Source organism: Podarcis liolepis (assembly GCF_965112155.1).
Source record: "Podarcis liolepis genome assembly, chromosome: 11".
Classification (NCBI taxonomy): Eukaryota; Metazoa; Chordata; class Lepidosauria; order Squamata; family Lacertidae; genus Podarcis; species Podarcis liolepis.
In genome coordinates, this window is record NC_139565.1 from 40,902,961 (window position 1) to 40,921,073 (window position 18,113).

Sequence of the window (18,113 nt, forward strand, 5' to 3'; positions counted from 1 at the left end):
GTTTCTAGAGGGCCCAGGTTGCAGAAGACTACCATAGATCATAGAATTGTAGAGTTGGAAGGGAACCCAAGGGAACAAGCGTTTATGTAACTAAAGACTACACACAAACCACCCATCTAAAGCACATTTCAACAGCCTCCTGCCCTGAATCCTGAGAGCCGTAGTTGACTTCTGACAGAGCTAAAATTCCCAGCACCCTTAACAAACTGCAGTTCCCAGGATTCTCTTTTGGAAAAGGAGGAAACATGCTTTATAATGGATGGTGCATACACAACCTAAGCCAGACAACAGGATCCTGGCAAGGAGGAAAAGGTGGGACATCATGAAAATATTTCGCCAGATGATGAGCAAAGCTGCAAAGTCCCATTTACCAGTTTAATTGGAACCAGGAGGAAGAGCCTTCCCTGGGCTGGTGACCGGTGGCCAAGTTACACATTTCTGAACACAGGGGAGCCTGTGGTGGCATTACAGCTGCATGAGCTAGGCCTGACAGGCCAGCTCTGAAGTCAGAGATATTTATGGATCAGAGTCTCTTTGGTGATGCAAAGTATAAAATGTTGTCGTATCAACAAGGGTGGGGATGACAGAGCATCAGTGTGGAACAGAAGGGCTCTGGCAGCCATTCCACAGAAACAAGTTCCTGTCTAGCAGAGTTCCTTTTTTCTTGCTGCAGCTGTTGAAATACCAAGCAGAGAAATCTCCTGGGCTATTGAAGCACTCCCCTGTCCCAGCTTCTAAAGACAAGACGTGCTTTCCTCCAAGCTGCTTTCCTCCAGTCAAGACGCGTTGTCATCAGGAGATCAGTGGGAGACATTTGGCATTGCAACCTGCTCAAAACATTGGCTGGCAAGAAAGAAATCTATGGATTTTTATTACGGTGATCCGCTCCTTCCTCTCCATGGACAAAGGTATTCAGATCATAGAATCGGAAGGCAACACAAGTCATCTAGTCTAACCCCTTGCAATGTAAGAATCTTTTGCCCAGCATGGGGCTTGAACCCACAATCCTGAGATTAAGAGTCTCATGCTCTACCAGCTGAGCTATCCCACATCAATAAACTTTGCTGAATCTTTTGTGTCCTTTGAGCTATGAGGAGATTCCTCTTGACAGCTGTGGTAGGCAAACCCTGGTAGGATTTGTTGCCTGCAAAACCTCGGGAAAATTAAATTCCAAACGATGACTGAGGTTTGGAATGGGCTGAAGTATTCTCTCCTGTGTAAATGAAACCCATTCCGTCTCATGCATGCAGACAGGAAAGACAGACAGATGCACATACATGCACTGCATAGACAGAGCTTATTAAGGAAAGGCAATTGTTTCACATGTTTCCCTAAGATGTCATCAAAATATGAATGAGGCTTGTGCATTGTCACACTTTAAGCTTCTAGCGCTTTAAGAGGAGACATTCCATTGTTCAAAAACCTCTCTGGTTTAGTGCAATCCACAGCACACTTAATAGGAAGAAAGCCCCTTGATGCAGTAGACCTCACTGCCTAGAACTGCTTTGTTAGCATTCTTCTGCCATGTTTACCTTTATTAATTCTGCAGTTTAGCATGAAAACATATGCATAAAGCAGGGAGGAAAAGCACTTGCATAGCAGGAATGAGGAATCCCTAGCCCTCCAGTTGTTGCAGGACTACAATTGTGATCTTTGTAGCCCTGCTGGCTGGGGCTGGTGGGAGTAGGAATCCCTCATCGGACTTTCCAGAATATGAATCTTGAGTTTGCCATGTGGTTTTGAGAAGGGAGACAGGAAAACCCCAAACATAAACAACTTGTCACCTGGAACAGCTTCTTTGTGGGCTGATTTACACTGCAGTCTTCACCTTCAGAAGCACGCAGGGAACGTAACTAGGCTGCATTAATGCCTTATTTGTAATAATAATAATAATAAATTCATTATTTATACCCCACCAATGTGGCTGGGTTTCCCCAGCCACTCTGGGCAGCTCCCAACAGAATAATTAATAATAATAATAATAATAATAATAATAATAATAATAATAATAATAATAATGTGACAAAACATCAAGCATTAAAAACTTCCCTATACAGGGCTGCCGTAAGGTTCTTATTTCCTTGACATCTGATGGGAGGGCGTTCCACAGAATGGGCGCCACCAGAGAAGGCCCTCTGCTTGGTTCTCTGTAACCTCACTTCTCGCAGTGAGGGAAATACCAGAAGACTCTCGGCGCTGGAGCTCAGTGTCTGGGCTGAACAAGCCAAAAGCCAACACCTTGGAAGCAGGGGCTGCTGCTGAGTTAATGGATGGGCAGGTCTCACATGGAGATGACATTTATGAGAGCTTTGGCCTCCCTGCTGGGTTTCTACACATGCCCATTAGGAACTGAGCACTTCTAATATTGTTAGCATCTCTCTCGCCTCTTGGTCCAGGGGCAGCCATTAGTATTTAAACTCAGGGCAAAATTGACTAGAGGAACTTGGGTTGTTTCCCAGTAACCAAGGAAGGCTTCATCCCAGTCATAAGCAAGTTTCAGCACCAATGGGTGTTTTTACTTCCCTCTCAAGTAACAGATACCAAAAAGGAGTCCAAAATCAACTTTCAAAAAACTAATTTTAATCAAAACAAAAAAAAATTGTTGATCATTAACAAGTTTATAAAACAGTGATTTAGTTACATAAATAAATTGATATCAGTGTATCAAATCTTAATTACTTTCAACTTCATGAGCATGTTTACATGGGGTGATGAAATACAACCTTTTCCCCCTAGTATAATAAATAAAATGGAGAGCATGAAACAAGTTCCCCCCCTCTAAACAAACAAACAAAATCTACAAACATACTTCTAGCATGTTCTCTAACAAAGGGAACAAGAGACACGGGACAACTTTTGCACCAAAATGTTAAAAAAAAAATGCTTTAAAAAGCACAAGGGTACAGAACCATCAGCTAAAATAAAGGACACTATACTGTAACCAAAGTTGGTAATAACAGTAATAATAATATAATGAACAGTTTGGTAGTTAGATCTCCAGTTTGGTTATTTTAAAGCATTAAGACAAGGCAAGATAGAAGGCTGCTTTCTTTTGAAGTAATTCTAGAAGAAATAAAAAATATTTTTTGAAAAAACAAACGAACCGAAAAGTAGAACAGTCATACCTACACAACTTTCTGTCCTGCACAAAGTCAAATACCTATGCAGAATATATTTATATATATATATAATATATATGTTATTTGTGCACAAAGGTTAGCTTATTATTAGCTCACTGCAAAGGTGTAATGTATTATGTCAATTGTTTTGGAAAACATTGTAGGTAGCCACAGGCAAACTTCTACCTCACAGTTGCCACTTGTGAACTAACCACAGTGGGTATGAACCACATGGGAAACTGGCCATTTGCAGCGACCGGCCGCGTAGCAAGGGAATTTTTAGGGCACAACTCTTTTTTCCCTGTTGTGTTTGGATCAAGACCAGCAGTTTTTTTAAAAATGTCACCTTACCAATGGCCAGGTGCTACACGTGGCCAGGATGTCACACAGGTTTCGTGCACACCTTGATAAGTTTACAAGTAGCGGCAATGTAGGGGCGACGTTATCTGTAGCCATCCTATGTGTGAAAAAGGGATATTTAAGTTTTCTAGGCTAGGAGGCACAAACCCCAAATCTGGCATACTGTATGTATTCTTAATGCTAAGGCTTGCTGCTCTGGCTGTGTTGTCCCCTCTTGACTAGAGTACCTGTTACAAGCACGCAAGTGTGGATACATACATATGTATATATGCATACACTCGCCTGTATAAATATATATATATGTATAAAATTCTCCCCAATTTCCATCCAACAATTCAATCCAAAAAGGTGGCTCTGCATAGATGCCCAGCATATTCAGTTCATCACCTGAGCCAGCCCTGAAGCTGGGCGCACTTTCGTCTTTTCCAATACGTTTCCTTGTTTGTTTAAAAACCAAGCTACTGCAGCTTCAAGTATTTTGCATTATAGGTTTTTTTTTCTTTTTTCTTTATAAATTAGTTAATGTTATATTTTATTCTCAATATTCCGACATATAGTATAATATATATATATATACAGTACAATAAATGCTCTCATTCTTTTTAATTTTATTTTCCAGATAAATCCCTGAGAATGTATGTTGACAGTCGCTAAGTTTCCACATGCACAAGCATCGTGTGCCATGCTTCTGGATGAACAAGCACTGCAAAGCCACGTGGGTCAGCCTTTGAAACTATTTAGTTATTTGTGTGGTTGGGTTGGTTGGTTCATTTAAATAAGCTGAAATGTCAGGATGAGTTACAAAGGAGTAAAGCTGGAGCCATTCGAGGTACTTATCACAGGATGGAGGTGTTTGTTTGGTTTTGTATTTTTTTTAAAGCCATTGCAATATATTTCTCTTTTTTTTTGTTTTGAGGCTGTGAACATATACAGAAAGAACAGGAGAGCTCTGTGGGCTTTTGCCACTTGACAACATATACTCAGTGTAAACCAAACTTTTTATTTTTTTTAAGCCTCTCAATCTCTCATACGAAAACAGAAAAGGAAAGGGGAAGAGAGAGGGGAAAAACGACACACAAACTTTCACAACGTGACAATTTAGTTTTGCAAACTCAGTATATAACTATACACATATAATACCGGTGTGGCTCTGTTTTAAGTTAAAAAGGATACAAAGGCAGGCTCAAGTAAAAACATACCACCCTCCCAATGCCCCCCCCCCCACAACCCAACCCACCCCCCATTCACACACATTTTTATTGTCAACCAAACCGTTCGCGAACCAACATCATCAGTTTCTTTTTGCCTTTGTAAATTTGTTTCAGGTTGTCAATGAACTGTGTAAACTGAATGTGTCCGTCGTGAGCCATTAAGAAGGTCTCTCGGGCCTTGCTCAGGAACTCTATGAACTCGCTGTAATGCCGGGGACTGATGTGCGTGAGCCGGGAATGCGTGGTGTTAATGTACGCTCCAATGGTGGCATCCAGGAGTTGCCTTAGCGGCGCTTTGTCCAATGACATCAGCTTGCCCGAGTTCCTCCTTCCGTGGAGCCCCACCATTCCGGGAGTGGTCAAAGTACACCGACGCAAGATGTCCGACAGTACCGTTGCACATTTGACACTTTTGACCACCAGAGGTATGATCGCCGCCAGCTCGTTCTTCCCGAGGGAGTGGCTAAGTGCGCAGGCCCACAAAACGTCGTTAATGGCAGGGTGCGTGTCCTGATTGTAACTCAGGTTGAGATGCGTCATGGCCAACGTGGCCAGCTTGTAGGCCCGCATGGGGTAGCCGCGATGCTCCATGTACCGCGCTATAGTGAAGAGCTGCGTGTAGCTCATGCCGGTTGCAGCAGCGTCGAGGACAATTTGGTAAGCCGTCTCAAAAGCTATGTGATCCTTCTCGCACAAGGTCAGCGCAGAGAGGGCGCAGTTCTGAGGGTCCTTCATGGCACACTGAAGAGCAAGCGTCCTAGCACTGCTGGCGAGCTTCTCTTGCTGGTGGCAGTCCAGATGCAGGCGGACGATAGTGCTGTTGGACATCACCGTGGTGGCAACAATGCTAGTTGCTTCGGTCGGAGTGAAAAGTGTAAACCAGCTTTGCATGATGCTATCCAGTGCATAAACACCTGTGAGGCACAGAAGGAAACGTTTGTCACCAATATGGCGGACCCGAACACATATCTAGAAAGAACAAACCTGTGACCTGGGTGGGGGGGGGGTCCTTGTCTGTAACACTCAGTAGAAGACCCCACCAATGTCCGTGTGTTGGTGGACTGAGCATTCCTAATAAAATGGAAGAACAGACCCAACCTATCACAGCCTATGAGCAACTTATTCTTATTACAGTGGTACCTCAAGGTTAAGAACTTAATTCGTTCCGGAGGTCCGTTCTTAACCTGAAACTGTTCTTAACCTGAAGCACCACTTTAGCTAATGGGGCCTCCTGCTGCCGCCGTGCCACTGGAGCACGATTTCTGTTCTCATCCTGAAGCAAAGTTCTTAACCCGAGGTACTATTTCTGGGTTAGCGGAGTCTGTAACCTGAAGCGTATGTAACCTGAAGCGTATGTAACCCGAGGTACCACTGTACTTTAGCCTGCACAACTAATTTGGAAGCAGGGGTGCCAACTTGAATAAAAAATGGGGAGGGCAGGTACGCCCCACTCCACATAATTGAGCACATGATGTAGTGCATGCACGCCATTTGAATGGCAATGCCCATCAACTTTGGGGGGGCTGAAGACCCCTTGGCCCCTATCTTTGGAAGCGATGAAAACTAGATTGAGAATCCCAATGATACGGCTCCAATAAAGATTAGCATACCAAGACAACACATTGCTGTGCCGTTTATGTGAACAAACTGGTCCCCCCCAAGCTTGAGTGTGTGTGGCCCATTCCCAAAATGTCCCAACGCTCAATGTATTTCCCTCCTAAAGAACTAACACCCCCTTCCATGGAAAAAAAAGGAAGAAGTCAAAACTGAACTGGATATAACCCCAGCAGGAAAATAGAAATCTCTGTCCTTAAAGGCAAACATCTTCATCTAGAGTCACTACCAGCCTTCCGATCTGAAATGTGCAGGTTTCTTTAGTACCCTTTTGTTGCTCTTGCGAGGGCGAACAATGACTGATGGGCTTCATAAATTGAAGCTTATAGGCAGCTTGAGTGCCTCATTATTACTCAAAGTAATTTGCACACATCTGTGCACTCATCTAACCACACCCAGAGGTCCTTATTTTGCTCAGTTGGGCCCTGCTGTACTATAATGCATGCATACACATAACCCCTCCTTACCCAACGCTAGGCACTGAGGCCATCCACTCAATGCCAGACCTTCATTTACATAAACAAACATGTCCCTCATTTACAAACTTCCTAGAGTCTCAGAGGTGATCTTTGCTTGACATTACAGCTTCCTTATGGAAGCTATACATATATATGCTAATGTACAGCGGAATAAAAAAGCAATTTGCTTGCCAATAGTTAACTGAGCAAAACACACTTGCCCTCTAATATCTAGAACTCAATCTAGGTTTCAATTAACTTGGCCAAGACAAACATGCTATTAAAAAAGAGAAAGAGAGAGGATGCAAATTTGCTGATAGCATCGCTTGATAGGAGAGCAAAGAATAGTAAACTCAACAGACACAGGGAAAATGCAATCCTGACCACTAAGTGTTGCAGTGATGTAGAAAATCTGCTTGGGGAACAGCACCCATCTTCATCAAACCAGAAACAGAATACAGATTGGGTTTTCCTTTGTTTCTCAGAAAGTAATGGCACTCTACACTCCTGCACAAGTCTGTTGGTGGCCAAATTTGAAAGCTGCAAACCATAAAGCAACCGTGAGTAACAGATAAAACTAGGAATACAGCCAAAGGCTTGGACAAATCAGTTTATGATTTTAGAAGACACACTGAAAGGAGAGAGAAAAAGAGAGGCATGCATGATCGATGTGGCATTTAAGAGAACATGCAGCTCTAAAAAGTTATTTAATTTGAATAACTTTGTAGAGAACTTTACTGTTCTTGTGAATGCACAACCAACTAGAACACTACTGGCACTTCATAATTTGCTCTAAATTTGGGAGACTATGAGGGGAATGCCTTTCTCCTGCCTCCTTGACACAATTCATATAAGGGAACACTTTTCAGCTTCTATCCTTATATAAATTCCTGCAAACGAGGTTCCCAATATTTTATTTGGGGACATAGCAAGTAAGGTTAAGCTACTTCCTTCAGGTGGCTGCATTCCTCTGTCTGTTTGGGATCTCCTGCATGGAGCTCAGGCTCTCTCGCTGAGGACAGTTTAAGTTTTGTACTCTCAGTTCATGTCAGTGTGGCATTACTGCACAGAGACAGGTAAATTAAAAAAACAAAAAACCTAGATACATATTTGATGTAGAAGTACCCAGGTTCTTCTTGGAAGAGCAGCATATAGAGACCATCTTGGCTGCGAGTCCTGGAAGACCTGCTCCCTGCCTTGCATGCTTTGTGCCATCTGGTCTGGGAGGGCGGGGTCCGGACTGACTCCAGCTACAAAAGGTGAGGCTGCTGAACAGGTTCCTGGGTTGGGGTATTGTCAGGGAACTGCCATCGGAGCCAGAGGGAGAGGGAGGGCTCCAGAGGGATTCCGGAGAGTGTCCCGGGAGGGAGAGAAGCAGCACATCTTCTGGGGAAAGAAATCAGCATAACACCAGTGGAGAAGGGGGGCAGATGGGGGAATCGGCGAGGTGGCTCCATGACTCCTTGCCGGGAACCAGTGGGGAGAGCACGGGTCCTTCGATGCCCACACCCTCCCTGCGCAGAAGGCTTCCGTGCAGGGAAAGTAGGCGGAGACTAGGCGTCAAAGAGCTTTTGTGCTGGAAGAAGTTCAAGAAACGCCCACTAATGAATTTTGCCAGCGATTGAGACAGCCACGGGTGCTTGGCTGTCCAGACAGAAAGGGTTCATTCAGGCAACCAGCCAAGGGTGGCGTTGATTTACACACAAGCAACCCCTAGAACCATTACAGGTATTGTCGTGGTTGTGGTTGTTGTTACTGATATTTTTTTCTATCTTATGATTTATGTGGAAATAGTTCAATTTCGTTGTGCATTTCTTAAAGTTTTATATATTGTTTTGTTATGTTTGTAATTATGTGGGTTGGTTTTTTTGCATGTTGTAAGCCACTTTGAGCATGGTTTTAACTTTGGAAAGGCAGCATACAAATAAAATGCTTGATTGACTGATTACACCATTTCACGGTGCTAGTTAAATCAGAATTCATCAGAGACCAATAGCATCACTTACCTACTTCTGTTGCACATGTTACCAACCACCTCACCATCTCCCGCCGCCTCCAATTCAAGGTTGACAAAGTCATGCGCATCACCTGTTCACAAAAAGATGAGCATTTTAGGGAGACTCAAGACTAAAACTGTAGAATAGAGTTATCACAATGCAAGAAAAATGAGACTATGCATTGCTTAGTCAAAAGGGGCACTTTGGAGTCTCTCCATCAACTCTGCCACAAGAAAGAGAAGCATTTCTTACACATCTTAAGTGAGAGAGGAAAATGTTACATCCAGAAAGCAGCTTCTCTGGGCTACAGGCTCCCTGACTTCCCCAGGCTAACCCACTTGTAATCTAATAATGTGGAAATTCTGGATTTCCCCCAGAAACTCCAACTGCTATGATGCCAAAGGAAAGTAAGGAACAGGGAGGATTCCCAGTCTTCCTCTCCATATACCCAAGCTGAACTAGGGTGAGCAGATCCTTGGACATTTTGGAACAAATTCCCTGGTAATCTGCTTTTCTCCCGGTGTGCTGGGAGATCCAAAATATTCTGGAGATATGCAGGCAGTTTCGGATCTAAAGATAAACATCATAACCTTAAATAGCAGTAGTTCTTACCATTTTCAATATCACAGACTGCTGCTCTAGTTTGCCTATTCTTTGCAATCCACCACATTTTATGGTTACTGCGTGGAAGGCTTCCAAAGAACTGAATACTCTCTGTGTTCCAATGCAGCTGAACCACGTACTCTTAACGTAATTGTTTACTGGATTGTCAGCTGAGATAGTAGCATCCACACAAATTGAGCAAAATCTACCTACTACCTAGTAATATTTAATATAATCCCATACTCTATGGCTATGCATTCAGTACAGCTGCACCATGAGTAGAGCATTAAGTGGTATTTTGCCACCGTTTCTTTGGAAGAGTTAGTCAGCATTTTGGTCTATTTTATGTGTGCCTCACACAGTGTAGACTACAGTTCAAGAATCACTGCATTACAGCACTGATCTAACAAAGGCAAGGTGTTCATTAGGCCTGGACAATATATCTCCCAGGACCAGTATGTGGGGGCAACTGCAATGACAGCGTCACTCAGCGGCATATCGCTGGTGAAACTGTCACCGCTCGAGTCCCTCTGCCTCAATCGCCCAGCATGCTGAGGGAGAAATAAACTAACTGGGAGCTGGAGGCAGTGGAACTCAAGCGGCGGCAGCTTCACCAGCTATATAAGGTAAAGGGACCCCTGACCATTAGGTCCAGTCGTGACCGACTCTGGGGTTGCGGTGCTCATCTCGCTTTACTGGCCAAGGGAGTGTACAGCTTCCAGGTCATGTGGCCAGCATGACTAAGCCGCTTCTGGCAAACCAGAGCAGTGCATGGAAACGCCGTTTAGCTTCCCGCCAGAGCAGTACCTATTTATCTACTTGCACTTTAACGTACTTTCGAACTACTAGGTGGGCAGGCGCAGGGACCGAGCAATGGGAGCTCACGCCGTTGCATCGGCAAGTCCTAGGCTCTGTGGTTTAACCCACAGCGCCACCCGTGTTCCTTTTCACCAGTAGGAATCCACTATGGATTCAATTTTCAGACACCTGCATATCTTAGAAATTTGTCTGTACCAACATACCGGCGTCTTTTCACCAAAGCCAGATTAAATGTATTTCCATCAGAAGTGTTAAATGGCAGACTGAGAGGTATCCCTTATCAAAATAGGATCTGTGTGTGCTCTCAAGATGTTGACTGTATGAGGCATATTTTATTGCATTGCGAACAATATGATCAAGTGAGGGAACTATTGATTAAACCACTATTGGCAAATCGGCTGGGTCAATCCGAAGCCTACTATAGGAAATATCTTCTGGACGACAAGTCCAACGATATCACAGTGGCTGTGGCAAAGTTTCTTTCAGTAGTCATATGAATCAAAGATCAACATACCCATGACTAAACAAATAACGCTTCGGTCTCCCTTCCAGGTCTATATGAGTCTATATGAGTCTGTATTTTATTCTGTATCTATGCTATGGGTCGTTGGACCGTAATAAAGATTATATATATGTATTGGCCATAACCCATGAGACACCAGGGTGAAAGCGCCTCAACTCCCATCTCGCCAGCTGGGGCCAATACATCGCCCAGCCTTAGTGTCCATACTTCTGAGGGTTGATGGTTTCAGATGTCTAGTTCTAGGACAGGATTGGAGCACATTTCAAAAGCAGCCACACAATTTATACATGCTTTGTCTGTCACTCTGTGTGTTTCTTTAATACCAAAAATACAAGGTAAATCTACTGATACATCATACAACTTGTAACAGCAGGGCGCCATTTTTTTTTTAAAGCCAGCTAAGTGAAAAAGTAATAAAGATTTTCCATTTAATTCCCTTTGCCATGCCATCTGGTATAGCAGTAGAACAAGAAGAGCTCACCGACTATGGGTGAGTAGGAAAAGTTCGTTATAAACTGATTGTGCCAAGAAGACATGTTCAAAATTGATCCAAGGTTTTATAGTATCTTACTGAAGCATTAAAACAGCATTAAGAAGAAAAATACCTGAAGACCCAGCTCCAGAGAGACTTTCAAAAGAGTGATATCTGGCAGACTGTCCATAAGCGTTGCTATTTTAAATGCATCCTGGGCAAGCTTGAAGATGTGAGATGAGGAGTGAATGTTTTTCTGGATAGATTCTAACACTGTTTCAAGCCTTCGGACATCACCTGCAAGGTCAGCCAAAAATATATATGCATGAACACAAGCAAGTGACAGGAATATTGCAATGTGCCATCACACAGACAGTGTCATCAATATGCATCTGATGTGGTTATCTCCATACCATCTGAAGCAGATGCAAGTTGTGATGGTGCTGAACCGGTGCCTGGAGGTGGCAATGGACTAGATGAGAGCCTACAAACTGGAGCTAAATCCTTAGGAAATGGAGTTGTGGTTGGTAGACACTACTCATGTCCAAGAAACTTCCATCTGTCCTGCTTTAGGTCAAGCTGCACTCCCCCTGAAGAAGCAGGTGTGTAGTTTGGAGCTGCTCTTCGCTTCATCTGTGTCACTGGAGGCCCACATGGTTTCAGTGACAAGGCGTGTCAATTTGCAGCTCCATCAAGTTCACCAGCATAGCCTGACCACACAGTTTTGCAGCCTCTGGCCAGTGGCGTAGCGTGGGAGGTGCAGGGGTGGCCGGGCGCAACATCTGGGGGTTAGGGTTAGGGGGCGCAAATCCACGGGTTAGGGGGCGCAAATTACTTGCCTTGCCCCAGGTGCTGACAACCCACGCTACGCCACTGCCTCTGGCAACTGCTCATCAACGTGTTCTGTGTAAGGTTATATTTGAAAATGGTCTGGAATTTGCAGCTATGTGCAGAGTGCTGCTACTAGAGCATTGGTTGGTACTTAGCTGTGCAGCAATATAACACCTATCTTGCAGGATCGACATTAGCTGCTTATACGTTACTGGGCTCAGTTGAAAGGTGCTGATGTTAACATGTGAAGCCCTGAATGACTTGGGACCTAGGTATATTGATGCAAAGTTTCTATCCACAGCAGTCTTCCTATGTTTTGAGATAGCAGAGGGGGTCATTTTTTTAATCCCACCAGCAAATGTTGCTCACTGTGTATGGATGTGGACAGTGCCTTCTCAGCAGTTATATCCCTGGTGTGGATCTCTCTTCCCTTAGAAGCACAGACAGCTACCTCACTGAACACACTTGTTTACAGAGGCTTAGAGAGGACTTGGTTAAGCCAGCTTTGCTTTTTACTGCAGTACTGTTGCTGTCGTTGTTTATTATATTTTATTTGTTTCAAATGCTGAATATTTTTACTGATCTATTATCTATCTACAAACAATGGAAATAAATATTTCAAAGACTTCCTTAGTGAACAGATACTAAACCCAACATTCTAGATCCATGTTTTCCATTTCTATAGGAATTCATCTATGTACCAAAATAAATCTGCTGCACACGTGAGCTGGACATGCCACATGGACAGCAAGTGATGTGCTTGTGTACATTTTATTCAGTACTGCTTCGGCTACTTAGCCTGGCTCAATACGGATATATGTGCTACACTTCCTCTTCCTCATCTTCTGCTTCAGCAGAGCCAAGAGATCAAAAGCTTTTGCTTCCATACACAATTAACTGCTGTTGAGCGTTACATTTGAACCCTAAACTGTCGTTACTTGGTTAGTCTTAACTATATTTAAGGAAACACATCAATTTCATAAATCATGGTTTTGAGACTAGTTTGTTTCTCTAAACCTTGGTTAAGATTAACCACACTTTGTCAGAGTTTGGATACAATGATCAACCGTGGGTTAGTTAAACAGGGAAGTGGAAGCTTCCAGTCTCCCCGCTTCCAACTGCACCAGAGGACGAGAAGGGAAAGGGGAACTCATTCATGTAATAAGGGGCTGTCCAGCTTTTTGGAAAAACCATTGTGGGCACCACAGACACACTGCAACCAAGTACAACACAACTTATTCTATAATCTGCCACAGAATGCTTCTTTCGAGCGTAATTTGAGCAGAGAGAAGAAACCCTGGGAGTACCAGGAAAGGCCTATGCAGACATTATGTATACCCATTAGCACCACATTGGTGAACAAGACCAATATAAACTCATGTATATAGTCAACTAAAAATAGGTATCTGCTTAATTGCCAGCACTGTACCTTTGGCTGCAGTTAGCATAGTTGATGCCAACTCACACTGCTGAGATTCAATGTGACTTAGAGTGAACCAACGGGGGTACCGATTTGGAACAACTGATGCAATGTGATGTGGACGAGACATATCTCCTGATGGAGCTGTGGATTCCAATACTAGTAATCTGTAAACAGGAAACACACATACGTGGATAATTAAATTATAGTCATGAGAAAAGTTGTGCCTTCTACAGAAATGCTGCAATATGTAGACAAAGGTCTGGTTAGTTTCTCATTACAAGATTAAGCCTGCATTGAGCTTCAGGCTCATACGCTGTGCCTCTCCTCCTCCAAACACAGCAGGGGGAGGTTGAAAGCTCCTGTCTTTGAAGGGAGTGCAGTTCCTTGTGGCAACCCTTGTTTGCAAAGTTTAAGCAAAACCAGTTCCCTTCAGTTCAGCTATCACACAGATCTGTGGGCAGTTCAAAGGCAAAAGCTTTTGATCCCCTCCTCTTGCATGTGAAGGAGGAGAACATGTGAGCTCAAAGCTAGTTATCATAAGGACAAACTGTGGTTTGGTGTTATGTCTCAACAAGGTCATAGGCAAAACGGCCTTCCTTGTCGCACTAAACCATAGTTAATGGTTTGCTGTGAATGCAGAAATTGTTCCTGCTTTGCTCCTTCCCTAGTGCAAGCAACAAGCCACAACCCCTGGCTTAATCATTATATCCAAGCCAGGGATCATAGTTTGTTTCACTCAAACAAGAACAAACCCTATGGCTTATGGTGTGGTGCAAACTCAGCCTTTGAGGGCAGGGAGGAACCCGTTTCACCTAATTAAGAAAACTAGAACTTAAATAAGAAATTCTCCATGCTTTGGATTTTTAGCTTCTTTGTTTAAAATTAAGTTTCAAAAATGGTGGGGGACGGGACATTTTTTCTCCTGATATGACTTTCCTCACCTTTATGTTTTTAGTGGGAAAATGGGACATTCTAGTAATGGTTTGGTATCTGCCAGTTTAGCAGACAGCCATTTAACTATCTGCAAACTAGTGAACATCATTTTAGAAGCTATTCTGGTGACTGCAGTTTCTCTTGCAAAGAAAAAACCTCTGCCTAACATAATGCAAAGACGTGAATATGAAGCAAACCTACACATAGTGGTTGGAAAAGGTTACACTAGCTTTAACAAGAAATAGTTGCCCTAAACTGATAAGTTATTTCTCTTCCTACTACAGACCTATTATTAGAAGGGTCTACACTGTAATTTACTTGAATGAAAATAGCTGGCTTTTTTTTTTTCATGAACTCCCTATCACGATGATTCAGAGCAGCCTCAGCCTTTCAAAGGTCAAAGAAGTACTGAAGGACAGTTGGAAAAGGAATGTCAACAAGCAGAATTCTGTGTGAACATGTGCATCTGTGAGATTTTATTTTCAACATCATCATTGGGAATGGCCCTCTGAATCAGGACGGCCCTCTGAAGAATTAGTATCACTACTACTGCTTCACAGTTAAATGGTGCCCTCCGGCTTCTACAGATGCTGGCATCACCTCAGTTTTACGTGGTTCCACGGATTCTACAGCCATTTTCCTGCTTCTACTTGTGCAAAAGGCTCCACCAGATTTTGCACAAGAAGAAGGCTGTCTTTAGATTTTTTCCACCTTTTATTGCATAACTTTATAGCCTGAGGTGCAAAACAGCCCTTCCTTGAGCAGAAGACGCTATTCATGTATGCAAGCACAGCTTTGCAGCCTAGTTTACAAAGCGTCTGGTGGTATTCCTCTCTCTTGATAACAATCATAAGCAGAATAATTTATGTGTAATAGTTTTTAAATTACAAAACATATCATACAAAATGAAAGCGAAATTATGCAAGTCTTGATTAATTTGCACCATGCGTATACGTTTTCATAATGCTTGCTTCTCTTGGTGCAGAATCCAATTCATAGGATTTTTAATTTTCAGTTTTTGAAAAAATTAAGTTCTTGAAATGCAGAGTATAGTTGTACCTTGGTTGTCAAACAGAATCCATTCCGGAAGTCCATTTGACTTCCAAAAACATTTGACAACAAGGCACAGCTTCCGATTGGCTGCAGGAGCTTCCTGCACTTAATCGGAAGCTGCGCAAGCCCCGCCGGACGTTCGGCTTCCAAAGAACGTTCGCAAACCGGAACACTCACTTCCGGGTTTGCGGTGTTTGGGAGCCAAAACATTCGAGTCGCAAGGCATTTGGGATCCAAGGTGCGACTGTACTCTGCCCCAAGCATGCAATGGACATAGTCCAGAGTTGTAGCATACTTTGTTCATATTACAGGCTGTGTTACTGTCTCAAGTTGCCTTAGCTCTAATAGAAAATTTTGTGGGTCAAACAGAAGAGTCTCTCTTTGGTAGACCAGATGGGTCCCATTTCTACCCTGCTCTTAGTGTGTGTCACAGCTGTATTCCCAAAGGGCTTCCTTTGAGATATATAAACTCACAGCCACCCCAAGGAGTCAGTTCAACACTCCCTTGGGACAGGCCTAACGCCCTAGAACTGAAAGCAAAAAGGAGACTATCAGCTATTTTAATGCTGTGACACACCTCATTTAATTCCAATTTTCTATGCAGGAGTGCCCAAGGATGGCTGGTAATGAAACAGACAAAAGAACTGGACTGACCATGCAGCAGCATAGCTCTAACATGAACATTATCCTCTCCTTACCCCACCCTCACCAGCTCTGAGAGAACAGGAAGGGTTGCCCATTAAGCAGCCCTGAAGGACAGACTAAACAGATTAGAGCCCTGGGATTTACTACCAACAATGATAAACACAACTGAGTACTTCAGAGAGGTTTCCACAGAATGCACAGAGCTGCAAGGAGGAAACTTTGCCATTGTTTCCCAAGTCAGTCTGTGTTTGCAAGACAGCTGCTCATACTTGAAAAGGTGAAGATCTACCAAGGCAATTCGCCCCAGTGCTATTTATTACAACATCAAAAAGCCCAGGACTGAGGCTTTTGGTGTCAAGCACAGCAGATATCCTTTTTTAGAAAGATGAAAATCAGGGTTATCTCTTGAATTTTTACTGCTGAGAATTTCATTTTTGGAGCAGGGGAGAGGATTAAAGCAACTCAACTGCTTGTATCAGAAGGTTAAAAAACAGAAGTTAGAGAACATTTTCAAATTAACTCATGCTATGCAACGTGTGAGTTAATTGGGTGCTAACCTGTGTTCAAACCCACCTGTTCCTTAAATCAGTCTTGCGGTTCTTGTTCATTCACCCACTCTTTAGATTTCCCATTCTATAGCCAAACAGGTCTCCAGGGTTACTCAAAAACTATATCTAAGACAAGTGCAGAAACACTTGCATTGAAAGTATAGGCTTCAACAACCTACTACAAACACACAGATAAATCAAACACATTGTGTACATCCTCTATCAGGATCGCTCTCCTTAAAGGAGGAAGTTGTTTGCCAGCCTTCTTAAAAGTCAAAGGAGCTTACCTGGCGAGCCCCTTTAGAGATGGGAGTTCCACAACACAGGGTGCCACTACAGAAAAGGCATTGCTCCTTGTCACCATCCTTTTTAACCCCGAAAAGAACAGGTCTGTGGAGCAAGGCCTTCCCTCATGACTTTATGGATGAAGGGAGCTCATACCGTTGACCGGGTTTATGCTTCTTTTCTAAATGAGGTTTAAAGACACGTACCGCATTGCTCTCAGTGCAGTTTTGTATGCTAGTTCAGCATCATGAGGTAGGAGAGAGGTGAAAAGATACTTGGCAAATGTGTGCATTGGAACACTCTCTCGATGGATGATTTCACCTAGACCGCTATAGGGTCCAGCTATGAGGGAAGGGATTTGGGAAAGGAAAAAAAAAACAGAAAGTCTTATAAATAGTGCTGTAGTTTGATTGTACATAAAATCGAAAGTGCTAAAAGTTATCTAGAAATATAGTAATAATCCTTGCCAAAAAAAAAAGCACTCACAGTGAAGAGAAATAAGCTCTCTGGTGAGGGGTCCTCTAAGAAATGTGCAGTACTAAAAGAAAATGGTGGTGATAAATATATCTTATTGAAGCAAATAAGGTGGCCTGGCTATAGCTTTCCTTCTTGGATTCAAAGAGCCCAGAACACTTCATTTGTTCACTTTTCATTCATTGCTATAGAAGGTATTCCATGTTTTCTTTAACGTTAAGCTGACTTGTTATGAAAATTGCCCCTGCAGTTTAAAGTGGCAAAAATGCAGGGAGTTAGCTGACTAAGAAGCATTTCTGCCATGCACGTCAAGCCAAGGTATCTGAATCACCACCCTCACTACCCTTGGATGTAGTCAAATAATGCAACATAGGTGTCTAAACAGGGAGAGGACAGGAGTGTGCGCATGTGCTCACCCACTTGCATGTGGTGGGCGGGTGCATGTAACATCGCAAAAGGGTCCTGACCTTTCCTCAGACCCCATGTTATTTGCTACTGAGGTATGTGGGCTGTAGCACTGGGGCGAGTGGCTGCACCTCTTGCTACAAGGGGGGAGGCAGCCATAGTTCAATGGCAAAGCACAAACTCTGCATGAAAAAGGTCCCAGGTTTAATTTGAGAAACTCTGGGACACATTGGGAGAGCAGCTGCCAAGTCAGTGTACTTAGCTGGACAGGCCATTTGCCTGATTCAGTAGAAGGCAGCTTCCTATACTTTAAAAGGGCAGCGGAGGTTGTCAGCTTAAG

At 43.3% G+C, this 18,113-nt stretch overlaps 1 protein-coding gene and 1 long non-coding RNA gene across 6 annotated transcripts in view; one reads left to right on the forward strand and one right to left on the reverse strand.

The window, feature by feature from the left end:
- Window positions 1-2,558: 2,558 nt before the first annotated feature.
- Window positions 2,559-18,113, reverse strand: part of ZSWIM6 (zinc finger SWIM-type containing 6) — a 93,698-nt gene continuing 78,143 nt past the window's right edge. For all 5 annotated transcript variants that reach the window (XM_083465177.1, XM_083465176.1, XM_083465175.1 and 2 more), the window contains 5 exons: window positions 17,101-17,236; window positions 13,437-13,594; window positions 11,310-11,473; window positions 8,769-8,850; window positions 2,559-5,604 (listed from right to left, as the gene is read on the reverse strand). In XM_083465177.1, coding sequence (XP_083321303.1) covers window positions 4,742-5,604; window positions 8,769-8,850; window positions 11,310-11,473; window positions 13,437-13,594; window positions 17,101-17,236 — 1,403 coding nt within the window. In that variant the 3' untranslated portion in view covers window positions 2,559-4,741. The remainder of the gene's footprint in view (window positions 5,605-8,768; window positions 8,851-11,309; window positions 11,474-13,436; window positions 13,595-17,100; window positions 17,237-18,113) is intronic.
- LOC310688791 lies at window positions 5,603-8,707 on the forward strand. The gene is made up of 2 exons (XR_014517186.1): window positions 5,603-8,052; window positions 8,491-8,707. It is a non-coding gene; the product is annotated as an uncharacterized lncRNA (long non-coding RNA).